Here is a 20581-nt window from a genome sequence, read left to right as displayed (position 1 = left end):
GCATATTACGTAGCTTAGCAATGTTTCTAAGGTGGAAGAAGGCTGTTTTTGTAACATATGAAATATGATTTTCAAAAGACAGGTTGGAATCGAGTATAACACCCAGGTCTTTTACTGTAGAGGATAAAGTAACAGGACATCCTACTATATTAAAGTTGTATTGCGAGAGGTTTTGTGGGCGGTTTTTTGAACCGATAAGTAGTACCTCTGTCTTGTCTGGATTTAATAAAAGAAAATTACGCATCATCCAATCTTTTATATCTTTAACACACTCTGTCAATTTGGATAATTTAGCGTTTTCATCCGGCCATGATGAAATACAGATTTGAGTGTCATCAGCATAACAATGGAAACTAATTCCATGTTTCCTTATAATATTTCCAAGTGGCATCATATATACTGAGAATAATAGAGGGCCTAACACAGATCCCTGCGGCACTCCATAGTTTACTGGAGTTATGATCGATTTTTCTCCATTTAAATAGACAAAATGGTAGCGGTCAGATAAGTATGATCTAAACCAGCTTAATGCTTGTCTTTAAACACCAGTATAATTTTGTAGTCGATCTAAGAGTATTGTGTGATCTATAGTGTCGAACGCAGCACTAAGATCAAGTAAAACTAGTATTGAGATACAGCCTTGGTCAGAAGCTAAAAGTAAATCATTTGTGATTTTAACAAGCGCAGTTTCAGTGCTATGATATGGCCTGAACCCAGACTGAAACTTTTCATAGGTGTCATTTTCTTGCAAGAAAGAGCCCAGTTGAGCAGACACCACTTTTTCTAGTATTTTAGACATAAATGGAAGATTTGAAATGAGTGGTTTTATAACTGCCAGTTTAAATGTTTTTGGAACATGACCTAAAGATAAAGACAAGTTAATAATATTGAGGAGAGGCTCTTCCACTACAGGTAACACTTCTTTCAGTAGTTTAGTTGGTATAGGATCTAATAAACATGTTGTTGTTTTAGATGAAGTGATACGTTTATTTAACTCTTTTTGTTCTATAGTTGTAAAGCACTGTAATTGTTCTTGCGGGGTGATAATTGAGGCTGAATTATAAGGCGCAACTGAAGATTGAACGTTTACAATTGTGGTTCTGATGCTTTCTATTTTCTCAGTGAAGAACTTCATAAAATCATTACTACTAAACTGTAACGGAATATTTTGTTCAGGTGACGTCTGTTTATTTGTTAGTCTAGCCACGGTGTTAAATAAAAACCTTGGATTATTTTGGTTATTTTCTATTAGTTTGCGGAGGTGCTCAGCCCTGGCTGCTTTTAGGGCCTTTTTATAACGTGACATACTGTCTTTCCATGCGATTCTAAAGACCTCTAAATTAGTTTGTTTCCATTTACGCTCTAAAATACGGGTTTCTCTCTTTAGAACACGCGTAGTATTGTTGTACCACGGTGCTTTAATTTTCTCTCTGACCTTTTTTAATCTAATGGGTGCAACAATATCCAGTGTTCCAGAGAGAATGGTGCTCATAGTGCTAGTTAGTTCTTGTCAGTGATGTCATTTTAATACTCAATGCCTTTATTTTGTGTATGTTTAGATATGTCCTATTAATACATGTGTGTCCCTTTAATACACAATAATGGCATGTGTGTGTGTGTGTTATAGCTACTGTCCTTATAATATTTTGTGTCATGGGCGGGGCTTGCATGTAATTATAATATGTCCCTCATAATTGTGTATTTTGTCAGGTTGTTACATTTTCACTTGTGTTGAGTGTAAACAAATTCTGAAGTGAAATCTGTGTTGTGTGGCTCAAACTAATTTTTTTGATGTGCACCACAACTCTGTAGAGCAAGTGGAAAGGGGTGTCCCCCTAATACAGCAAAAAACTTGTTTGGGCTCAAGTGTCCTTGTAATACACATAAACCCGTGTGTGTGTGTGTGTGTGTGTGTGTGTGTGTGTGTGTGTGTGTGTGTGTGTGTGTGTGTGTGTGTGTGTGTGTGTGTGTGTGTGTTTAGTCATGGAGTGTGTGATCCTGTGCATCGAGGTGAATCAGCCGGTCTCACTGTTTTTCTTCCTAGTTACTGTTGCCGCGTTTCCCTCTATAATCACACAGTCCCTGACGACCGGCTCCAGACACACAGCATGGTTTCCACGGACACGACCTCTAACTCAGCAGGGGTCAGAGGGTAAATGTCACACAAACACACATGGACCAATACACTCTCTAAATGAGACCGCAAACAACCACAGACAGACACCCTTGATTGTCAGTGACAGAACACCAGCAATAAAAGCTTAGAGTGCAAACACACTTGGAATCAATAACTGGACTTTCAATAATCACCCAAATACATGTGTGTGTGTGTGTGTGTGTGTATGTATATAGTATATATAAATCACTATTTTTCTTACTGTAAGAGCATAGAGTTAAAAAACGAATGACTTTGGCATCTTTTGGCATATTTGAGCAGAGTTTGAGACATTGTTGAGATCTCCTCTGCAGGAATGATGCAGTAATAACCCACTGAGCCGTGAAACACTGCAGTTCTTCTGCCAGATGCGTCACTCGGCACCTTACACACTCCTTCTAGGACACGTTAACCTCATAATCATGATGGTCTGTTACAGCAGAAACATGCTCTCCGCAGGTCAGTTCTCCTCAGTCGGCCTTCTGACAATCATTATCCTCAGAAACACTATGAACAACTCAGAACGTCAGTGGAGAAAGGCATTAGCTCATCATAACATCATAATGTATACATCATACACCCTCTATATAGCTAAATCTACACGATTTTTCATATCAACAGAAAGATATACCGGGATGACCTAGCTTATCTTGAGACTCCCCTGCTGTTTTTCCTTAAAATATCTTGAATGTAACTCGACACCTTTGCCTCATTTAGTATGCGCGGTTCTATGAATATGCAAATGATCCCCGCCTCCGCTCACTCAGAACAGCGATTTCAAAGCGTGTGTTTGAGACTGTCTTTGGTTCACTGCAGTTTTAAGGAGGAAATACTCAGCAATGGTGTCGACTTACGAATTTACACATGGTTTGTCTTAAAGCGTATTAAAAACACCACATAGACACATAAACAACATTAAAAGCTGGATTTTCACCACGGGGGGGGGCTTTAAATGTCACTTGTTAAAAAAAATTACGTTCCCATAATGTTTGCAGAATGATAAAATGCAACATTCCCTTAATGTTTTCTCTAACATTCACACAACCAAGAAAAAAAATAGAACTGGTCGTTCAGAAATAACCTTTTCAATACCTTAATAAGAACAACGTTCTGAGAACATACATATATTTGTTAGCTGGGATGAGTTGAGTTTATTTGACATAAAAGTAGCGATACAGTTGCAATTAAAGTAGCAAAACTTCTTTGTCAAAGATAACACAATAAAGTTGCATTAACTTATTCCCATTGTGGTCCTTGAATTTTTAACTAGACATTTTCATGACAATAAAAAATAAACAAATACACATATATCCATATCTATTAAGCCATCATATCTAAATACAATCACTTCACTCTTATACTAAAACCAACATTATCCGTTAAAACCTTAAAGCAGTGGTATAATGCCCTTTTCACAAGATGTAAAATAAGTCTCTGATGTCCCCAGAGTGTGTGTGTGAAGTTTTAGCTCAAAATACCCCACAGATATTTTTATATCGCATGTTAAAATTGTCTCTTTTTGAGGGAGAGCAAAAACACACCGTTTTTGTGTCTGTCCTTTTAAATGCAAATGAGCTACTGCTCCCGGCACAGGGGGGCGGAGCTTCAACAGCTTGTGTCATGAAAATTTAAAAAACTTTTTTGTTTATGTTTAAATGTATGAAGCTGATGTGGAGTTAACTATCTTTTAATCATTAATTAGCATATTCTGTCTTGATGATCTATAAATCATGTTCCTGGGGGCGGGGTTTATGTAAATTTTAGGATTAGTGATGTCACTAACCCGGGAGGAATGTGGTGTAGTCTCTACCAGCCGTTTGTTGTAGTCCTTAAAAAGCGATTTCTTTAAAAGCAAATATCTCCCTTTGCTCTGAACTTTGAGCGTCGTAACTTTGCAGATGTTGTTTATGCTCAAACAGCAACATTACACACTAACTAAAGTTAGAAAAATCAAATCATAATCAACCCCCCCTCTAATGTCCAATGGCAACTCTATGGCCAGTTTGTGTTACTGACCTCGATAGCGCCCCCTGTGGCAACACTGAGAACTCTTGATGACTAGAAGCTTCTGTGTTCATGTACTCGAGTGTTTCAGTAAGTGGCTCTGATGGTGTAACGCTAATGTACCATTAATCTGTTGGCGGTGGAAGTCGCCGCTCACAGAGAGAGAAACGCTAATCTACTTTACTGTATCAGCCTGCACGATCCGGGCCGGGACACAGCCTGACACACACACAACACACACACATGTACACAGATTTACAATATTAATGTAGACGGGGAAAAAAAATACACATTACTCGCAAAACAAAGTCATAGAAGGACCACAGAACTCACATCACTGTTGCATTCAACACACACATTTTTTGGTAACACTTTACAATAAGGTTCAGTAGTTAACATGAACAATACTTCTTCAGCAATTATTAATCTTAGTTCATATTAATTTCAACATTTACTAATATGTTATTAAAATCAAAGGTTGTATTTGTTAACATTAGTTAATGCACTGTGAACTAACATGATCAAACAATGAACAACTAATGTTAACTAATGAACCTTATTGTAAAGTGTTACCATTTTTTTGACTTGAGAATTTGGTGCTTCATAAAAAAAAATAAAAAAAAAATAATCATAATTCTTAAAGAATCAAATCCATTTAGCCTTTAATTGTGTCCTCAGTGGAGATTTTGCCAGATTTACTTGTTCAAAGTTTAGCCAAGTAAACACATACATAAATATTCTCTTAGTTTTAACAACTTTGTTGTTTTGGTCACAGTAATGCATCGATGTCAGCCACACATTGTGAATTACTGTCCTCTTAAAACACACATAAATGCCTAAAGATGTGCAAGGATGCCCTGTTCACCAATGACACTGACCTCAACTAAGTGTATTTACATGAATTTACTCTGAGAAGCTTGTCTACAAACTTCTCCAGTCCACCTTAAATGAAGACCCGCCCCTCAGCTCCACAAGTCCCATGAAAATGCCCTTTTGAACGGTCTCACACTGCCATCTATAGACCACTGTGAAGTACAGCAGACCTGCGGGCTCTTAAGGTGGACCAGAGGAGTTACGACTCCTTCACAAGATGTCAGATTTGTATTTCAGAATCATAAGTCAGAAGCTGCCTAGAGCTCATGTTTGTCATTTCAGGTTTCTTTTTCAGAGAAATAACATCCGATCTTAGCAAAGCATTTATTTAGCTGTAAGCATGGATGGGTTTACCACACATTAAAGTCATTTCCCCCATGCGTCCACTAGGGGGCTTGGGGGCTTTTCTTACAGGTTGAGACACGCCAACATCTGTTCAGAGTCCAGATGCAGAGATGCACAGCTGTACTGTTCTTGGAAGAAAAGGTACATTTTGGACAGTACGTATTCAGAAGTTTAGATCGTACCCTTCTGAAGTGAGATTTACAATGTCTCTTTCTCTGGAAGTCTCCTTTTGACCAGTCTTAAACACTTGATATATTAAGAATAAATTGGGTTGACAACTATTCTCTACTATTCTCAAGTCTTAAAGAGAGAAGTTCATGTCAAATGAAAACGAACAGAACAGAAACAACAGAAGGAACTTAATGTCTTAAACACTTGATATATTAACCTCTGGTGCTCTTTGTGTGTCGGTCAAAAATTACAGAATTTTTTTATTATTATTTCAGTTGAATGAATGTACTATATTTTAGTTTGATAATTTTTTATTTTATTTAATATTTTGTGTTTTTAGGGGATTTTAAATTATATTTACGCTGTATTTATAATATATTTACTCACATTTTGAGCATAGCCCTGTTTTTCCAACTTAAATTTCCAAATTAAACTGTGGTAAATATTGAACGCTTTAAGAGCGACAGACTGAAGTTTGATCTCTTTTCAAAGATGACACTTGGCAGATTATTGCTGAAGTGAAAAAACTTTAAAAATGTGAACTTTTAAAAAGTTACAGAATTTTACATTTATTGTTATGAAAAATTCAGTTTTTATATGAAATATATATATTTTTTAAACACGTTTTACTGCAGGAAAATCAAAGCCATAAATCTAAACAAGTTGTGTTCCAAATTTGAGGTTGATATCTCAAAAAATGAGCTTTCAGTAAGATTTTATTTGGCCGCAGTACCAAACGCTTCCACAAGAGGAAATTCGTCTCCCATTAATTTCTAATGCGCTCATTTTTGACAGCGAGGAGCATAAGTGTGACGATTTTTTTTTTTTTTTTAGGACCATTTAACCTGTTCGAATCATATCCATGATTGTGTGTGTGTGTGTGTGTGTGTGTGTGTGTGTGTGTGTGTGTGTGTGTGTGTGTGTGTGTGTGTGTATGTGTATGTGTGTGTGTGTGTACACACAGCAAGTGCCAAAACCTTTACTAAGTTTCGTACCATTCCGATGAAGAAAAAAATTATATATAAAAAAAAAAAAAAAACGTAACATTTTTCGGTCAAAAGTGACCGAAGAGCACCAAAAGGTTAAGAATCCATTGGGTTGACGACTATTCTCTACTATTCTCAAGTCTTGAAGAGAAGTTCATGTCAAATGAAAACGCAGACAGCAACAGAACAGAAACAACAGAAGGAACCGCAGTGGAAGGATGCACTTCTCGTATCTTTGAGCCCTGTGATGATGAAAGAGAAAGAGATGCAATCATTCCAATTCATCCCGGATCGAGAGAGAGACAAAAGAATCAGAGGGAAAGCCTACAGAGACCAGTGGCACAATGAAGAGATAGAAGCTTTGAGATTACAGAAAGAAACGGAGATAACCTAAATATGAGCTATTCCAGAGCCACATCGGGGTCGAGACTGACCCACCACACACACGCACACACACACACACACGCACACACACGCTGTGGGTAGAAAAGAGCTTGGGTAATGAAACACAAACACATTACGACCCTGATTTTGTGGCCACATGTTTACAAACACAAATACAGCGGCTCCAAAAAGTATTTGGACCCTCAAGTCAGACTTATAAATGTCCGGAAGCCATTCATTAAGTCACCAAATCAAAGCAAGTGCATTTATTGTGTAGAAAGATGCACAAATACACTTCACAAACAACATTATGGTGCCTGCAATTGCACTTCTGTGTGCGTTTGCAAGCTCAGGCGTTCCAAGCGTGAGATCCGGAAGCAAAACGCCATTAAATGCAGCGACTCTAACAAATAATAAGCGTATGAAAAGCAGATATGCACAGGAGAGCCACCACGATTTTACTATAGCATCGCTTAAAAATTGGGTTGTGGTTGCCATAGTATGAACTCATTCGCCCAACTGGATATTCATAAAATTATCGTCTTTTGTTTCCTGCAGAATAAAAAGGTATACATGTTTGGAACAACTTGAGGGTGAATACAATAACGACACAATGTTCATTCCCAGAAATTAAAATTCCGTCATTAATTACTCTTCCTCATGTCGTTTCAATCCCGTAAGACTTTCGTTCATCTTTTTGATGAAATCTGAGCGATTTCCGTCGCTCCATTGACAGCTACGCAACTACCACTTTGACGCTTCAAAAAGTTCATAAAGAGTTTGTAAAACTAATCCATATGAATTGAATGGTGTGGTCCAAATTTTCTGAAGAGACTCGATCATTTTATATGATGAACAGATTTAATTTAGGCTTTTATTCACATAAAAACATTGATTAGCGAACATAAACCGAAGCTAAACCGAACCTGCTTGACGCACGAGAATGAACCTCATTGGTTTTTGCGAAAGCTCAAACGTGCCGAAATGTTCATTATATAAAGTGATCAAGTCTCTTCAGAAAACGTGGACTAAACCGCTCAATTCAAATGGATTAGTTTTATGATCTTTACGAAATGTATGATTTTTACGCACTTTTTGAAGCTTTAAAGTTGTAGTTGCTTAGCTGTCAATGGAGGACCAGAAATCGCTCAGATTTCATCAAAAAGATTTTCATTTGTGTTCCAAAAATGAACTAAAGTCTTACGGGTTTGGAACGACACGAGGGTGAGTAATCAATGACAGAATTTTCATTTTTGGGGTAAACTATCCCTTTAAAATGAAGCAATATCATCCATTCCTCCTAAAAATCAGGAGGCATTCATCATTTTTAACGGGACAGTCACAGTGCTTGTCAGTTTCACCACACGACATATGCTAACAACTTAACGTCTCTCTCCGGCTATCTGGATTGTATAAAACTGGTTAATGGATTTCTCTGCTTCTCCCATTTCCATCAGAGCATGTCTCAATAACATACAGTACAAAGCTATTCTCTCTTGAGGGAAAAAGACAGACCGCACGCATCGAGCTTTTTTGATAGCAAGGCTGGAAACTTGAGTGTGCTCCAAGTTCTCACCATAGCCAAGATGGCAAGAGCTGGAGAATCAGCCAAAGCGCTGATCGAGTGATAGGATCGGGGATCGCTTGATTGCGCTTTCGTAAGCCAGACAAAATTGGTGCGTTTTTATGGCTCATTATTGTGCAGGACTCTGAAAGTGACGACTCGCTGGTGGTCACACATGAGGGCAGATTTACTAAACAAGGCAAATTAGCGTGAGAGCGCAATTCCAAAGCAGCGCCGATTGGAGTGGTAATACGTAATACGTGGCGCATCTCAGAGATGGTACAAGACGAGCATTTGTGGTTAAAAAGTATATATACAGTATATATATATATTTTTTTAATGACCGATCGTTTCGCTTGATTAGACCCTTATTTCTCCACTGGGATCGTGCAGAGCCCTTTGAAACTGCATTGATTTGGACTTCAACAAGTTGGTTGCCGTTGAAGTCCATTGTGTGGAGAAAAATCCTGAAATGGTTTCCTCAAAAAACTTAATTTCTTTTCCACTGAAGAAAGAAAGACATCTTGGATGGCACTGGGGTGAGTAAATTATCAGGAAATGTTCATTTTGATGTGAACTAATCCTTTAAGATGTGCTTTTTTTGGGGCGGTAAATAATGGCGCAAACACCAGTACACTGACGAGCGCAAACCTTAGTAAATCACCTTGTGTGATTCATTTAAATACATTCATTTAATTTTGTGCCTGAAAGGGAAACTCCTACAAATGCATATGCAATAAAGATCAGCCGCACAAATAACTCAGTCCACGCCTTTTCAGCGCTAATTTTTCACTGCGTGTCTTTATTAAATCCTGACAGTAGGTTTTTAACGCCAAAAGACGGTTTGCGCTGGCACAAGCTGTTAGTAAATCTGGCTCTTGGTGTTCTTGTTTTTCAACACTTGCACCTTTACTGAAAAAAATGATTCGTTGAAATTAATTAAAAAAATGTATCGTAAGTGGTTGCATTCAATTGATTTTATCTACATTTAAACAAATGCATTAAGTTGAGTTCAACTTAATGCATTTGTTTAAATGTAGATAAAATCAATTGAATGCAACCACTTATGATAAAATGTTTTTATTAATTTCAACGAATAATTTTTTTCAGAACCTATTTCAAGGATTTGCGTTCTCAAACACCAAACACTGTTTCCGTGTAAATGAGCGGCCGTTAAGGGTTTTCTGTGAGAACGGTGTGTGTTAGCGGCCCCTAAGTTAATAACTAATGATCTTTACAACAGAAGTGAATCAATCAAAACTAACTATATCTGGACAATAACTTTATTCTAGATCTGCTGTAAAGCCTAAACAATCTCTGTTACTGTAATCTCCTGTTATCACTGTAAAGATGCTGTGAAACGATCTATATTGTTAAAGCACTGTATAAATGAAGGAGACTTGACTTGACTTGTGAATTGCTCTGACATTAATGTGTGCCGATCTTCAGGGAATATAATCCTGCCAGATTCTTGCAGGCTAACATGAGGGATGAGGACCACGATTCTCTCGTCAGAACCAAATGCAAAAAAATCCTTCAACAAATCACAAGCACACCTGACGGCGTTTGCCAGAACCCTAGGGTGCCGTTCGCTAAGAAGAATCAAGTGTGTTTTGGCTCAGGCCTTGCCCCAATATTGCTGTATTTCTTGGCATACCCTTCTGTTTTGTACACTGTATGGCTTCTCTCTTGTTGAGTCTGAAAGAGTGGAGGGCAGCTCCAGCTGTAACGCTCTCCTTTGACCGAGAGAAGTGGCCCTGCTGTGAGAGACGAAAACCTTCCTCGTGTAGACAACACGGATCAAGAAGCAGTTCGCATTCGAGGCTTCCCGGGATTCTGGCAGCAAGCCTCAAGAGCCGAGCAAAGCAACTTTTCGTCCCACTTTCAGTCTCTCTGACCATCAAGCTGTGAATTAAATGGATTTGTCTGGTGAACTGATAAACAAGTTGTACAATGCTGGTGCCAGCGCTTCTCAGTCCACGTTGGTTTCTTCTGTAAAACGAATTTGTCAGAGACTAAAGGTCCTTGGAAACTGAGTCTGAAATTTTTGCACGTTAAAAAAATATACAACCTCACGTTGTGTCAAACACGTTTACACACTGCCTCCCGAAACTGTTGTCCATCATAAAGAAATTCGGATCGGGTTCAATTTTCTGCCTTTTTCTCATCCGTAGCAAGCATTTTGAGAGGTGTTTTGACCATTCAGAGCCACCGTACAAGCGAAGGCCAAAATCAAGGGATCAATTGGTTCACGGAAATTGGTGGTCTTCCTTTTAAATATGTGGCTCCAGTATCGCTAGCAAAGCATCAAACTGAGCCACTGACATCCTGAAGAATCGCTCGGGATAATCCCGCAGTAAACTCTCCTTCCTCTTTACGCAATCTCAGGATTGGATGGATCCAATATTTCCTCTTTATTTTCCTCTTTTTAAGAAGAGAGAGGACAACTAAATAATCCTCACCGCTTGAAGACTCCATTTTGTATTGTTTTGCACATTTTTTTTTAGGATGATGAATACAAGAATAGATGGGTCTCGGTCCACTTCCAAACGAACTCTTAGTGCAGTTCGAATGAAATATGAATGCAACACGGACCAAAGATATGTAAATGAACCAAAAAACGGGACGTGATGCCACAAGATGCGACCTTAAAAAGCACAGAATGCTCAAGCATACCTGTTGTTTTCTCATCATAGTCTCGGTTGCCCTTCACGGTTCAGTACAGGCATTGCAGAGCAGCAGCAGATCTTCATTTGTGTGTGTGACGGGGGGATTCCTGCCACTGTTTTGACTCCTTTACACATTTTTAAGCTCTTCACGAGTTCTCAGATGGTCAAAATACCATCATATGTAAGATACGCACATACACTAGCGCATTTATCCCAGAACACAGCTTTGGTTTGAATGTTGGGTAAGTTTTGACGCCAAATATACGTAATAAAAGCCAACCAATCAGGTTGTGAACATATCCCTATGCCGTCAGGTTCGGTGTTAAAATGCCAACGTGAACGCTAAGCAGACCAGGACTACATTTTTATTTTGGTCCGGACCAAGTCAAGTAAACCTTTATTTATACAGTGCTTTTTACAATACAGATTGTTTCAAAGCAACTCTACAGTGATAACCGGAAAATAATGCAATAAAGTTTATTTCATAGTCCAGCTTAAGTAAGATCAGTGATGGTTCATTTGTGTTGTAAAAAAGTTATACAGTATATACATTTATATATATAGCCACTCTGGAGAAAACCGTGATGTGATCGTCCAGCTCAGTTCAGTTCTCATATAATGGTGTCAATGCACGCATATCAATAATATTGTTGAATATTAAATGTCCCCAACTAAGCAAACCAAAGGCGACAAGTGTGAACACACCCTATGAAATGGCCTGATGCATGCAACCTCTTTACTTAATGGACCACCCAAGTACATAGATCCAGAATGGGGAATCTCTGCCCTGAAGCTTGACGGTCTGAATGGAGGAAGGAAATGTTCACTTCTAATTACAGCTCTCCAGGGTCATAACACACATGATGCATACACTGCCTTTCCCTTTAAATCACATAAGCTACTAATCCTTATAAGGTTTTTCCCATGCTTGTATAAAAAGGAAGCTAGGGAATAATGCAATCGCTGATGCAAAGATTACAGACTTGGAGTCCCAGGTAAAGATCAAAGCTTAAAGGTATACAATATCTCTATAGCCATAGGGGTCAGATTGTCTTTTCCTTGCGCATGGTGCAATCGAGCGGTTGGTTGGATGAGGGATGGGGGTTGGGGTTTGCACTGTTGTCAGCACCTCCTGCTGTGTCCATTAGGGTGATAAGACCTCCATTGAAGTCCTGCCAGAGGAAGATAATGGCATCTCTGTGAAGGAGCCGCTCAGTGTGCCCGTAGTGTAGCCCATCTAATGGCATCTGCCAATCCCCCCTTCACCCGCTGGTCTTTATCTGCGAACAGGCGCCCCCTTCGGCCCGGTGGCTTTCATCACCTGCCAGAACTGGTTGGAAGGCCGCGGGACTTTGGGTCCTGATCCTAAACTAGTCCGAGGCTGTGAGGTCAACTTTGCTTCATTGAGAAACATCGGGAAGATCTGAGCTCTTGAGGGGGGGGGACCCGAATGTCTCCAATGAAGAACGTAGTCTTGTAAACAAGGAGGACACACGAGTAAACAAACGAATGGCCACATATACAATAACATCCTCCTCTTTCTATCCTATTTCTTGGTTTTTCTCTTTAGCATTGGCCTCCCTCATATTTGACCCGCTCTTATATCCCCCCTTCTCGCACACGCTCACATAAACACGCTAAAAGCCATGCATGTTTCCCTGAGTCAGCTGAGAGCAGGCCTTTGATCCATTGTCGTGTTCACCATGGTTTCCAGGCCCTTCCCAGTGGGTAGTGTGTCTGGATCTGGTCTCTATTGTGTGATATATACCCGGGCATTTTCTTTTCGAGGCTCCATGCTGACTCTGAACATGGTCTGTTCACAATGTTCAATATTGAAATGATGCATTTTGTAGCCATCACTCTATTTACAGTGTCAATCATAAAGCCACAAGAAAACAGCAAGGCGCCACGAGTCCATTGAGATTAACAAAAGATTTGGCTTGCACTTTTCTCTTTTGTCTTGTGCTCTCTATTTCTTTTCTGAATGCCAGGACAGAAATTAGCATTCTTCTCAACTGTTTTCTTTTCTTAGAGAAAGCTGTTTTGTTTTTTTTAACTCAGAAGCTAAAGCACGTTTTGACAGAGATTATGTGGAAAGTCAACCTGAGGGTCTGGAGCTTTGTCTTTACAGTGACTGCTGATTGATTTAACAACCAGTTCGTTTGCCATACAATAAAATACATTTTCCTAGAGTATAGTCTAGTGACTAACAGACGCATGTTTTTTTTAGCAGCCAATGCCGAGATCCAGAGAGCGAGCAGCGAATATATTGTCAATATATAAAGCTTAATACGATTTAATGATGTAAACATTGGCTGTGCTCTACATGTAGGCTTTATAAGCACCTTTAATCCAAAGCTATTCGTATCCAATAAACAAAAGATCATCTGAACACTGAGGATAGTGAACAGCTCAGAGTAGATCTCACAGTAATGTCTTATCCTTTGTTTATGGTCATTATCAGAGATAGAAGGACGGGTGGAGCAGAGCGAGGAGGACTAATCTTGACCTAGTTTCAACTCTGCCAGCTTGACTGCTTGTGGTTTGTGTTCTGTATTTGGTAAGTATTTTCCTTTTCATTTCTGCATGGTCCATTTGGGCCTATGGAGTAGCCAAGCCAGATTCACAACCGCTAACTGAGTGCTTTGGTCGTGTTATAGGCTGGTGAAAGATGAATATGGAAGATTATGTCCTATACTGCTTTTTTACTGCAAGACCACATAGCATACTATGTCTTCTTTGCCTGTACCAGGTGGAACATTTTCAACATAAATTACGGATGAAGACGTCTACTGCTGAGTTCCCCATAGCGGCTGCACCTGTGCAAATGGAAGTGTGCAATAGTATGCATGCTCAAGAGATTCAGCTAAACAATCCCAGAGCCACTGTAAACTCGAAGTATGCACAGTGGAGTGAACGTCAGAGGAGACAAATAATATCTCGGTCTCACAGGCAGAACTGACCTCATTTTTGACCTCACACAGAAAAAAAAGTGACTCAAATTCTTAACCCTTGGTATGAACAGCAGTTGTAGTGATCCTTGCTTTTGGAAATCCTACTGAATTAAACCTGGCCTCGTCCCAATACTTTTTGAGACACGTGTGTTTCTATTGCTTAGAAGGCATGGGAAATAGAGAAAATCCCTCTGATGTTTCACAGATCTTGGTTAGAAATATACGTGGCCACAGAAAACAGTGAAGGGATGATATCTTTCAAACTATAGGCCAATGATCTCTTTTGATAAGTCGGACTAGGAAAACTTTTCCCCTATCCTCTCTCTGAAAAGCTTTTTGTGGTTCAGTGATATCAAGGACAAAGGGGGGAGTTTTGCCATCTCACTGCTTGCCAAAAGCTCTGGCTGTTCAGTAAAACACACTAAAAATAGAAATAAAAGTTCCGATGGTACTCGTTGTCTTGACTGCCACTAATTAGGACATTAATGATAACAAAATGAATGTATATTTTTCCCCTGATGAATTTAATGTTGTCAATCTTCCTGTGCTCTTGAAACAGCATATTCCCATTTATCTCAATGATAACAAAATGAATGTACAGTAGTCAACATTTGAAGTGGATCAAAAGCTTTCATCAAAGTTATACATGAATTGTCTTGTCTTAGGACGACTTTGATGAACTTTTGTGATCTACTTCAAATGATGACTACTGTATATTTTTCCCCCGATGAATGTAAGGTTGTCCATCTTCATGTGCTCAAATGTGACCCTGGATCCCGTCACCAGTCACGAGTCGCACGGGTTTATCTGTGGCAATAGCCAACAATACATTGTATGGGTCAAAATTATAGATTTTTCTTTTATGGCAAAAATCATTAGGATATTAAGTAAAGATCATGTTCCATGAAGATATTTTGTCAATTTCCTACCGTAAATATATAAAACATGTATTTTTGTGAGTGAATGCAGCACAATCGTGAACATAAATGAACAACTTTAAAGGAGATTTTCTCAATGTTTCGATTTTTTTGCACCCTCAGATTCCAGATTCAAATAGTTGTGTCTCGGCCAAATATTGTCATATCCTAACTAACCACACATCAATGGGACGCTTATTTATTCAGCTTTCATATGATGTATAAATCTCAATTTAAAAAAAATGGACTCGTGACTGGTTTTGTGGTCCAGAGTCACAAATAGTCTTGAAACTGTAATTTCCATTTATCTCCACTCCTCATTCTTGCCGTCTCTTACTTTTGCCTCCCAAACTTCCACAATTCTCCCTCTCAAATACTGACCTTCATCACATGGATCACATGCGCTTGTCAGGGCATTATGAATAGTGTGGTACAGAGCAGGTTAGTGGGGTATTGTTCTGTGCATATGGCAGCTATCTGGTTTAATTGTACTGGGTTTCCACCTCTTGTAGCTCTTTTTTTTTTTTTTTTTTTTTTGTGGTGACCATCTGGAAATGGTGTGTTCTCAATTAACTCTCATTCTCGTTGTTCATGGGTTCAGCACTCCAACAAGATCTACAGCACACCAGAACCACCTCCTCAGCGGATTTAACGTTTGTCTTAGACACTGGGCCTGTCATCAGCTCAGATTAAGTTGGAGAAATGCTCAAATATACTCCTTTTCACCAAAATGATGCTGGTGCCAGAGCACCTCTCTCTCAGAACCAGTCCACATTCTCACACAGACATGGAAGGCAAATGTTACAACATAAATTACTCACAAACATTGCCAATTTTCCAACCCAAACCCTTTTCTTTGGTTAAAACGTTGCGAACGGAGCCAAATCGGGAACTGCCTCCAGCACTGGCGTTCTGCCAGTGGAAAATAGCTAACGTGATTTCAGTTTGATATTTGCAAGCTAACAATGGCGTATATATGATAGTTTAAAGGAAAAAAAACATGGTGTCTTCAAGTAATGCTGGAAAAAGCATTTACGTGTTGAACGCACATTATCACCTCCACTAATTATGAGTGGGACATTCAGAACTTTATTTAAGTTGTCGAGTGTGAGGTGCGTCAGTGAGAAAACATGCCAGATGCAATGAATACAGTTAAATTTTTCTCCAAAAAAAAAAAAGTTTTACAATAATGCTACATTGCATTTACCAAATATGATAATATTGTACAATTACAATAACTATTCAATTTACAGCATCTTCATATACTGAATAGAAACATTAAAATGCAAAAACACACTACTGCCCATTCTTTTATTTACCATTTTGTAGAAGTAGAGTTTAAAAATCTTGCTGATTATTTTGTAGAAAAGGTGCATTGCCATCTTGCTCTGACTTGAACACACCTGACATAATTACGACTTCCCAACTTGTAAATGCGAACATCCCAGTAAGACTTGAACGCACCCATTTTACAAACAAATAAAACAAAAAACAATCCATTTTGATGTACTTCCATACATCAATAATTTATACTTTTCAATAATTAATGAATAAATACAAATACACTTTTTATCAACATTCCTTGATTCTGGTCACCATCGTTTTTCTCCGATTTCATTGCAATGCATCATGGGATTTGCCTGATCTGACTAGGATGTCACGCTCCCTTACAATTTTCATCAGTCCACCAATTTTCCCTTCACTGTGCTTATAGCAGCTCACTAGGATTTGGCACAAAAAACGAGTTGGTATTTGTTGACTCCACAGAATATCAAGTTTGTTTAATCAAAACGGTTAAATAACTCTTCGAGTGGTAAGAACATCCAGTCAATATACCTTTCAAAGTTGTGTCTAATTTCAGGTAACACCTCTGGCTGTCAGCTCTGCGAAGATGATGAATGTTCTGATCTGATGAGAGCTAACCGAGTCCTCAAAGGGCCGAACTCAAGCGATCAACACCGCAACAGTTTCCCGGAGTGCCAGGATCTCACACATCTGAAATGAGAACACGAAGGATGGTGCCAAAGGCCTGCAGCCCAGCACAAATGGAGGTGATAAATGAATGCAATCCATCTGTCCCTCTGAAAAACTAACAAATGGTCGTAAAAATTAATTGATCTCGTGTGCATGGAAAAAGTGACTGGCTCCATCCTTCATTATTTTTCTGGGGCACCCAGATTTGCAGCCAAACGTCTGATGTGCATCTTGCAGCAGTGTTTATTTGGCTGCACTTCTAATGTGAAGTATAATGCGGTGGTGCCCTTTAATTAAGAGCCAGAAATTGCTCGTTCCAGCACCTGGGGTGAGCGGCCATCCATGCAGAGGTCTTCTGCGCCGTGCATTTAACCTGTAGAAGACAATGGTGGAATAATGTCATTTGTGTATACATAAGCCCTATTCGGACTGGATTAGCTTTACAAGGGTAGATGGAGTAATGTAATTTTACCACAGAACATCTGTAATATTAATAGCCAATAAGATACGCACGGGATAAGATATCTCAGTAAAACTAGCAGAAGTGGGAGAGTAACTCGATTTGCGCCTCGCCGTCACTCCTGTTCTCATGTGTGTGTTACGCTGCTTCCTGATATCACATGCGCAAACATATATAGGGCCCTATCTTGCACCAGCGCAATTGACTTTGTACACGACGCATATATCATTCCTATTTCTCACCCGCGCACAGCGGACTTTTCCCTCCACAGACGCACGTCGGTAAATTAGGGAATGAACTTGCGCTCCCGGGGGCGGTTCAGGGAAAAGAGGAGGCATGTTCCGGCGCAAACGTTCCCTGGTGCTATTTTGCAGTTTCAGAAAACAATTCCTCCACAGACCAGGAGAAACCTCGTCTAAAGTCAGTGGCGCGTTATTCAGATGCTATTTTAAGGGCGCATGCTTGGCCATAATGTAGCGTGTGCACACACACTTTGCTTCTCTCATCTACACAGACGCAGCAGTTCTCATTTTTAGAAAACCATACATTATTACAAGGAAAAATATTCCACACGAGGGAAATCATTGTGGTGTCCATGAAGATGTGAAAAAATAGGCATAAATCTAGCTTACACATTTACCCAAATTATTATACGCCTGTTTAACCGAAGCTAATCTGTGTGTGTTTCTCCATTCCCAATGTCACTTCTCTGTGTTTTACGGCCCTGACGAGAACGTCGGTCTCCTCGGCTGTGAACCGCTCCTGGCAAATCCGCCGTTATAATAGCAATCCGCCATGGAACAAGCGCGTCTGCTCTTAAAGGGAATGTGAGATGACGCTCTGATTGGTTTATTTCACGTTACGCCCAAACCACACCTATGAGTAATGAAGCTACTTCAGACCAACACATTTTAGATTTGCGTCGGGAGCAAGAGTCATTTATCCCGCCGGTATAATAGCAACAGCGCCCGAGACCCGCCCACAAAGTTACTTGCGTTTCGTGCTTGATACTTGCGTTTCAGATCGTTAAAATAGGGCCCATAATCTATATTTATATATATATAAGAGTTATGTCCGGTCGAACGATGTATTAATTAACTTCAGATTGGATTGTGGTGGTAATAGGCACTTACCTAATGCTAAAAGATGTTTCGTGCCTCTAACAAGTGCTGTCGATCTTCTTTCTGATCTGAATGGTGTGTGGAAAACACTTGAGTTTTGCCACAGACTCGTCCCAGCGACTAGAACGCAACTGAACGCTTTCTCGAGCGTCTCCATACTTGAAAAAACGTGGAAAACTACTTTTAAACATGAAATGACAAAATATTTATGTACATATTTACAGCGGGTCTATTCGCACAGGATTAGTAGTACCTGAGGTTATTTTTCCGGAACTTTTTACTGAAGGTAAAAGTCGCCGTAATCTTTACCAACATTGTCCGTGATGATCACTGAGATGCACATTCGGACGGGACTAACATCACAGAGAAGCTCTGGTGATAATTACTTTACCCCACCTCTCCATGTTAAACTAGTCCCGTCCGAATAGGGCTATAGTGTCTGGGGAATGGCTTCGGGCAATCCCAGCAAGCAATAGTCATCATTTCACCGTCTAGGTTAACTATAGACCCGATATAGTCCGGCTATGAGGAACACACTTCTTGCCAAAATAACCTTGAATTTGGTTTCTTGCCAAAATAACTTGCAAGATGTATGATATTCCATCATGTAAGCAAAGTCAACAGTGATTACAAGGTGTTTGGTTTCATTTCTTCACTCATTATTATTTAATTGATGACTAGTCTATTCTTGGGCGATGGTTTAGACTTCTATCAAATTTTCAATGAATCAAATTCAAATTTTGCCTTGTTTTAGCCTAGACGTCTGGGCTGTGTTTGGACGCTATTAGACGTCTTTAAAGGTCCTTTTCACACTGGACGCGATTTTGACACAATGAGTGTAATGAGCGCTTCCACACCGAACGCGAAAAATTACTTTTATTTTTTTCGCTTCGATGTCGATTTTTTTCACTTTTGCGGCGACAGAAAAGGCTTCAGCCAATCACATTCTACAAGGACAAGACAATGTGTGGCGTAGCATTGCCAACCAACTCAGTTATCTCGACTGTGAGTGTGTTGTGTGAAAGTTTTAGTCGTTGTGTAGTCCTGTGCTGTGTAGGCTAGCAGGCTAAACTACATTTGGGATAGAAAGCTAACACTATTATCGTCAAAGATAGAGACAGAGACCGTGTTTACTTTGAACATGTAACAAAATGTAGTGAGACAATTTAGGGCTGCTTTTAGTATACTATACATTCTTTGTGTGATATCTACAGTTTCTAGTTGAATGATTTTAACTTGTTACTTCGTGTGTTACATGTAATGTGTATTGACATTACAAAACGCACTGTGTTTAGTTGAAGACGCAAAAAAACTGTGGAAAACCCTCAGGGACACCTGTGTGAGGAAAAGGAGAGAGGAAAAGGAAACTAAGAGTGGACATTAGCATACTCCCCTTCAGGCTCGTCTTCACTGGATGATGATGATGATGATGATGATGATGATGATGATGAAGTGTCCATGTTTCTCAGCTGTTGACGCGAAAGTTTTGGAATGTTGAAGCTCTGAACGTCACAGAAGTCGCAAATTCGCGTCGCGGCTGATGTGAATAGTTTTGACGCGAACTATTCGCTTATTCGTTTCGCTTTTTCGATACGCGTCCGGTGTGGAAGGGCCTTTAATCTCAAAATTGCTTGCTGGGATCTTTCCACATTGAGAACTGTTGAGAACTGGACAGGACTTTTGTCCAATATCTCAAGCACAACATCTCTATGTTTATTTCACATTTGAGCTTTGTTGATTTGAGTCCAATGACTTCACGAGTGTAAGTCTGCATGCTGATCAAGAGCGTCGAGAACCGAAGTGTTTTTGAAGATTATTGCGTGTGAATGGGAAGGTGTGCACGTCCCATCAGGCCATTTTTATTGCAAACTTATAGTCTGTACTCTGCAGTCTTAAGGCTGCTGACAGTACAGAAGATTGTCTATTAAACACCGGAGGTCCTTTAATGAAATCTGCTCCATCAGATATGGGTCATTTTTGTTGCAGACAGAATTTGGAAATCAT

General features: G+C 39.5%; 1 protein-coding gene across 1 annotated transcript in view; it reads left to right on the top strand.

The window, feature by feature from the left end:
* LOC311286473 (uncharacterized protein) overlaps positions 1-20053 on the top strand; it is a gene marked incomplete at its 3' end in the record, with an annotated part of 38886 nt that extends 18833 nt beyond the window's left edge. The window contains exons 10-12 of the mRNA XM_084402689.1: positions 12300-12366; positions 12442-12534; positions 19977-20053. Of these exons, the coding sequence (XP_084258815.1) occupies positions 12300-12366; positions 12442-12534; positions 19977-20053 (237 nt within the window). The remainder of the gene's footprint in view (positions 1-12299; positions 12367-12441; positions 12535-19976) is intronic.
* Positions 20054-20581: the final 528 nt, after the last annotated feature.

Source organism: Rutilus rutilus (genome assembly GCF_951802725.1).
Source record: "Rutilus rutilus genome assembly, chromosome: 2".
NCBI classification, from domain to species: Eukaryota; Metazoa; Chordata; class Actinopteri; order Cypriniformes; family Leuciscidae; genus Rutilus; species Rutilus rutilus.
The sequence above is the reverse complement of the archived record's forward strand: the minus strand, read 5'-3'. Positions and strand labels throughout refer to the sequence as shown.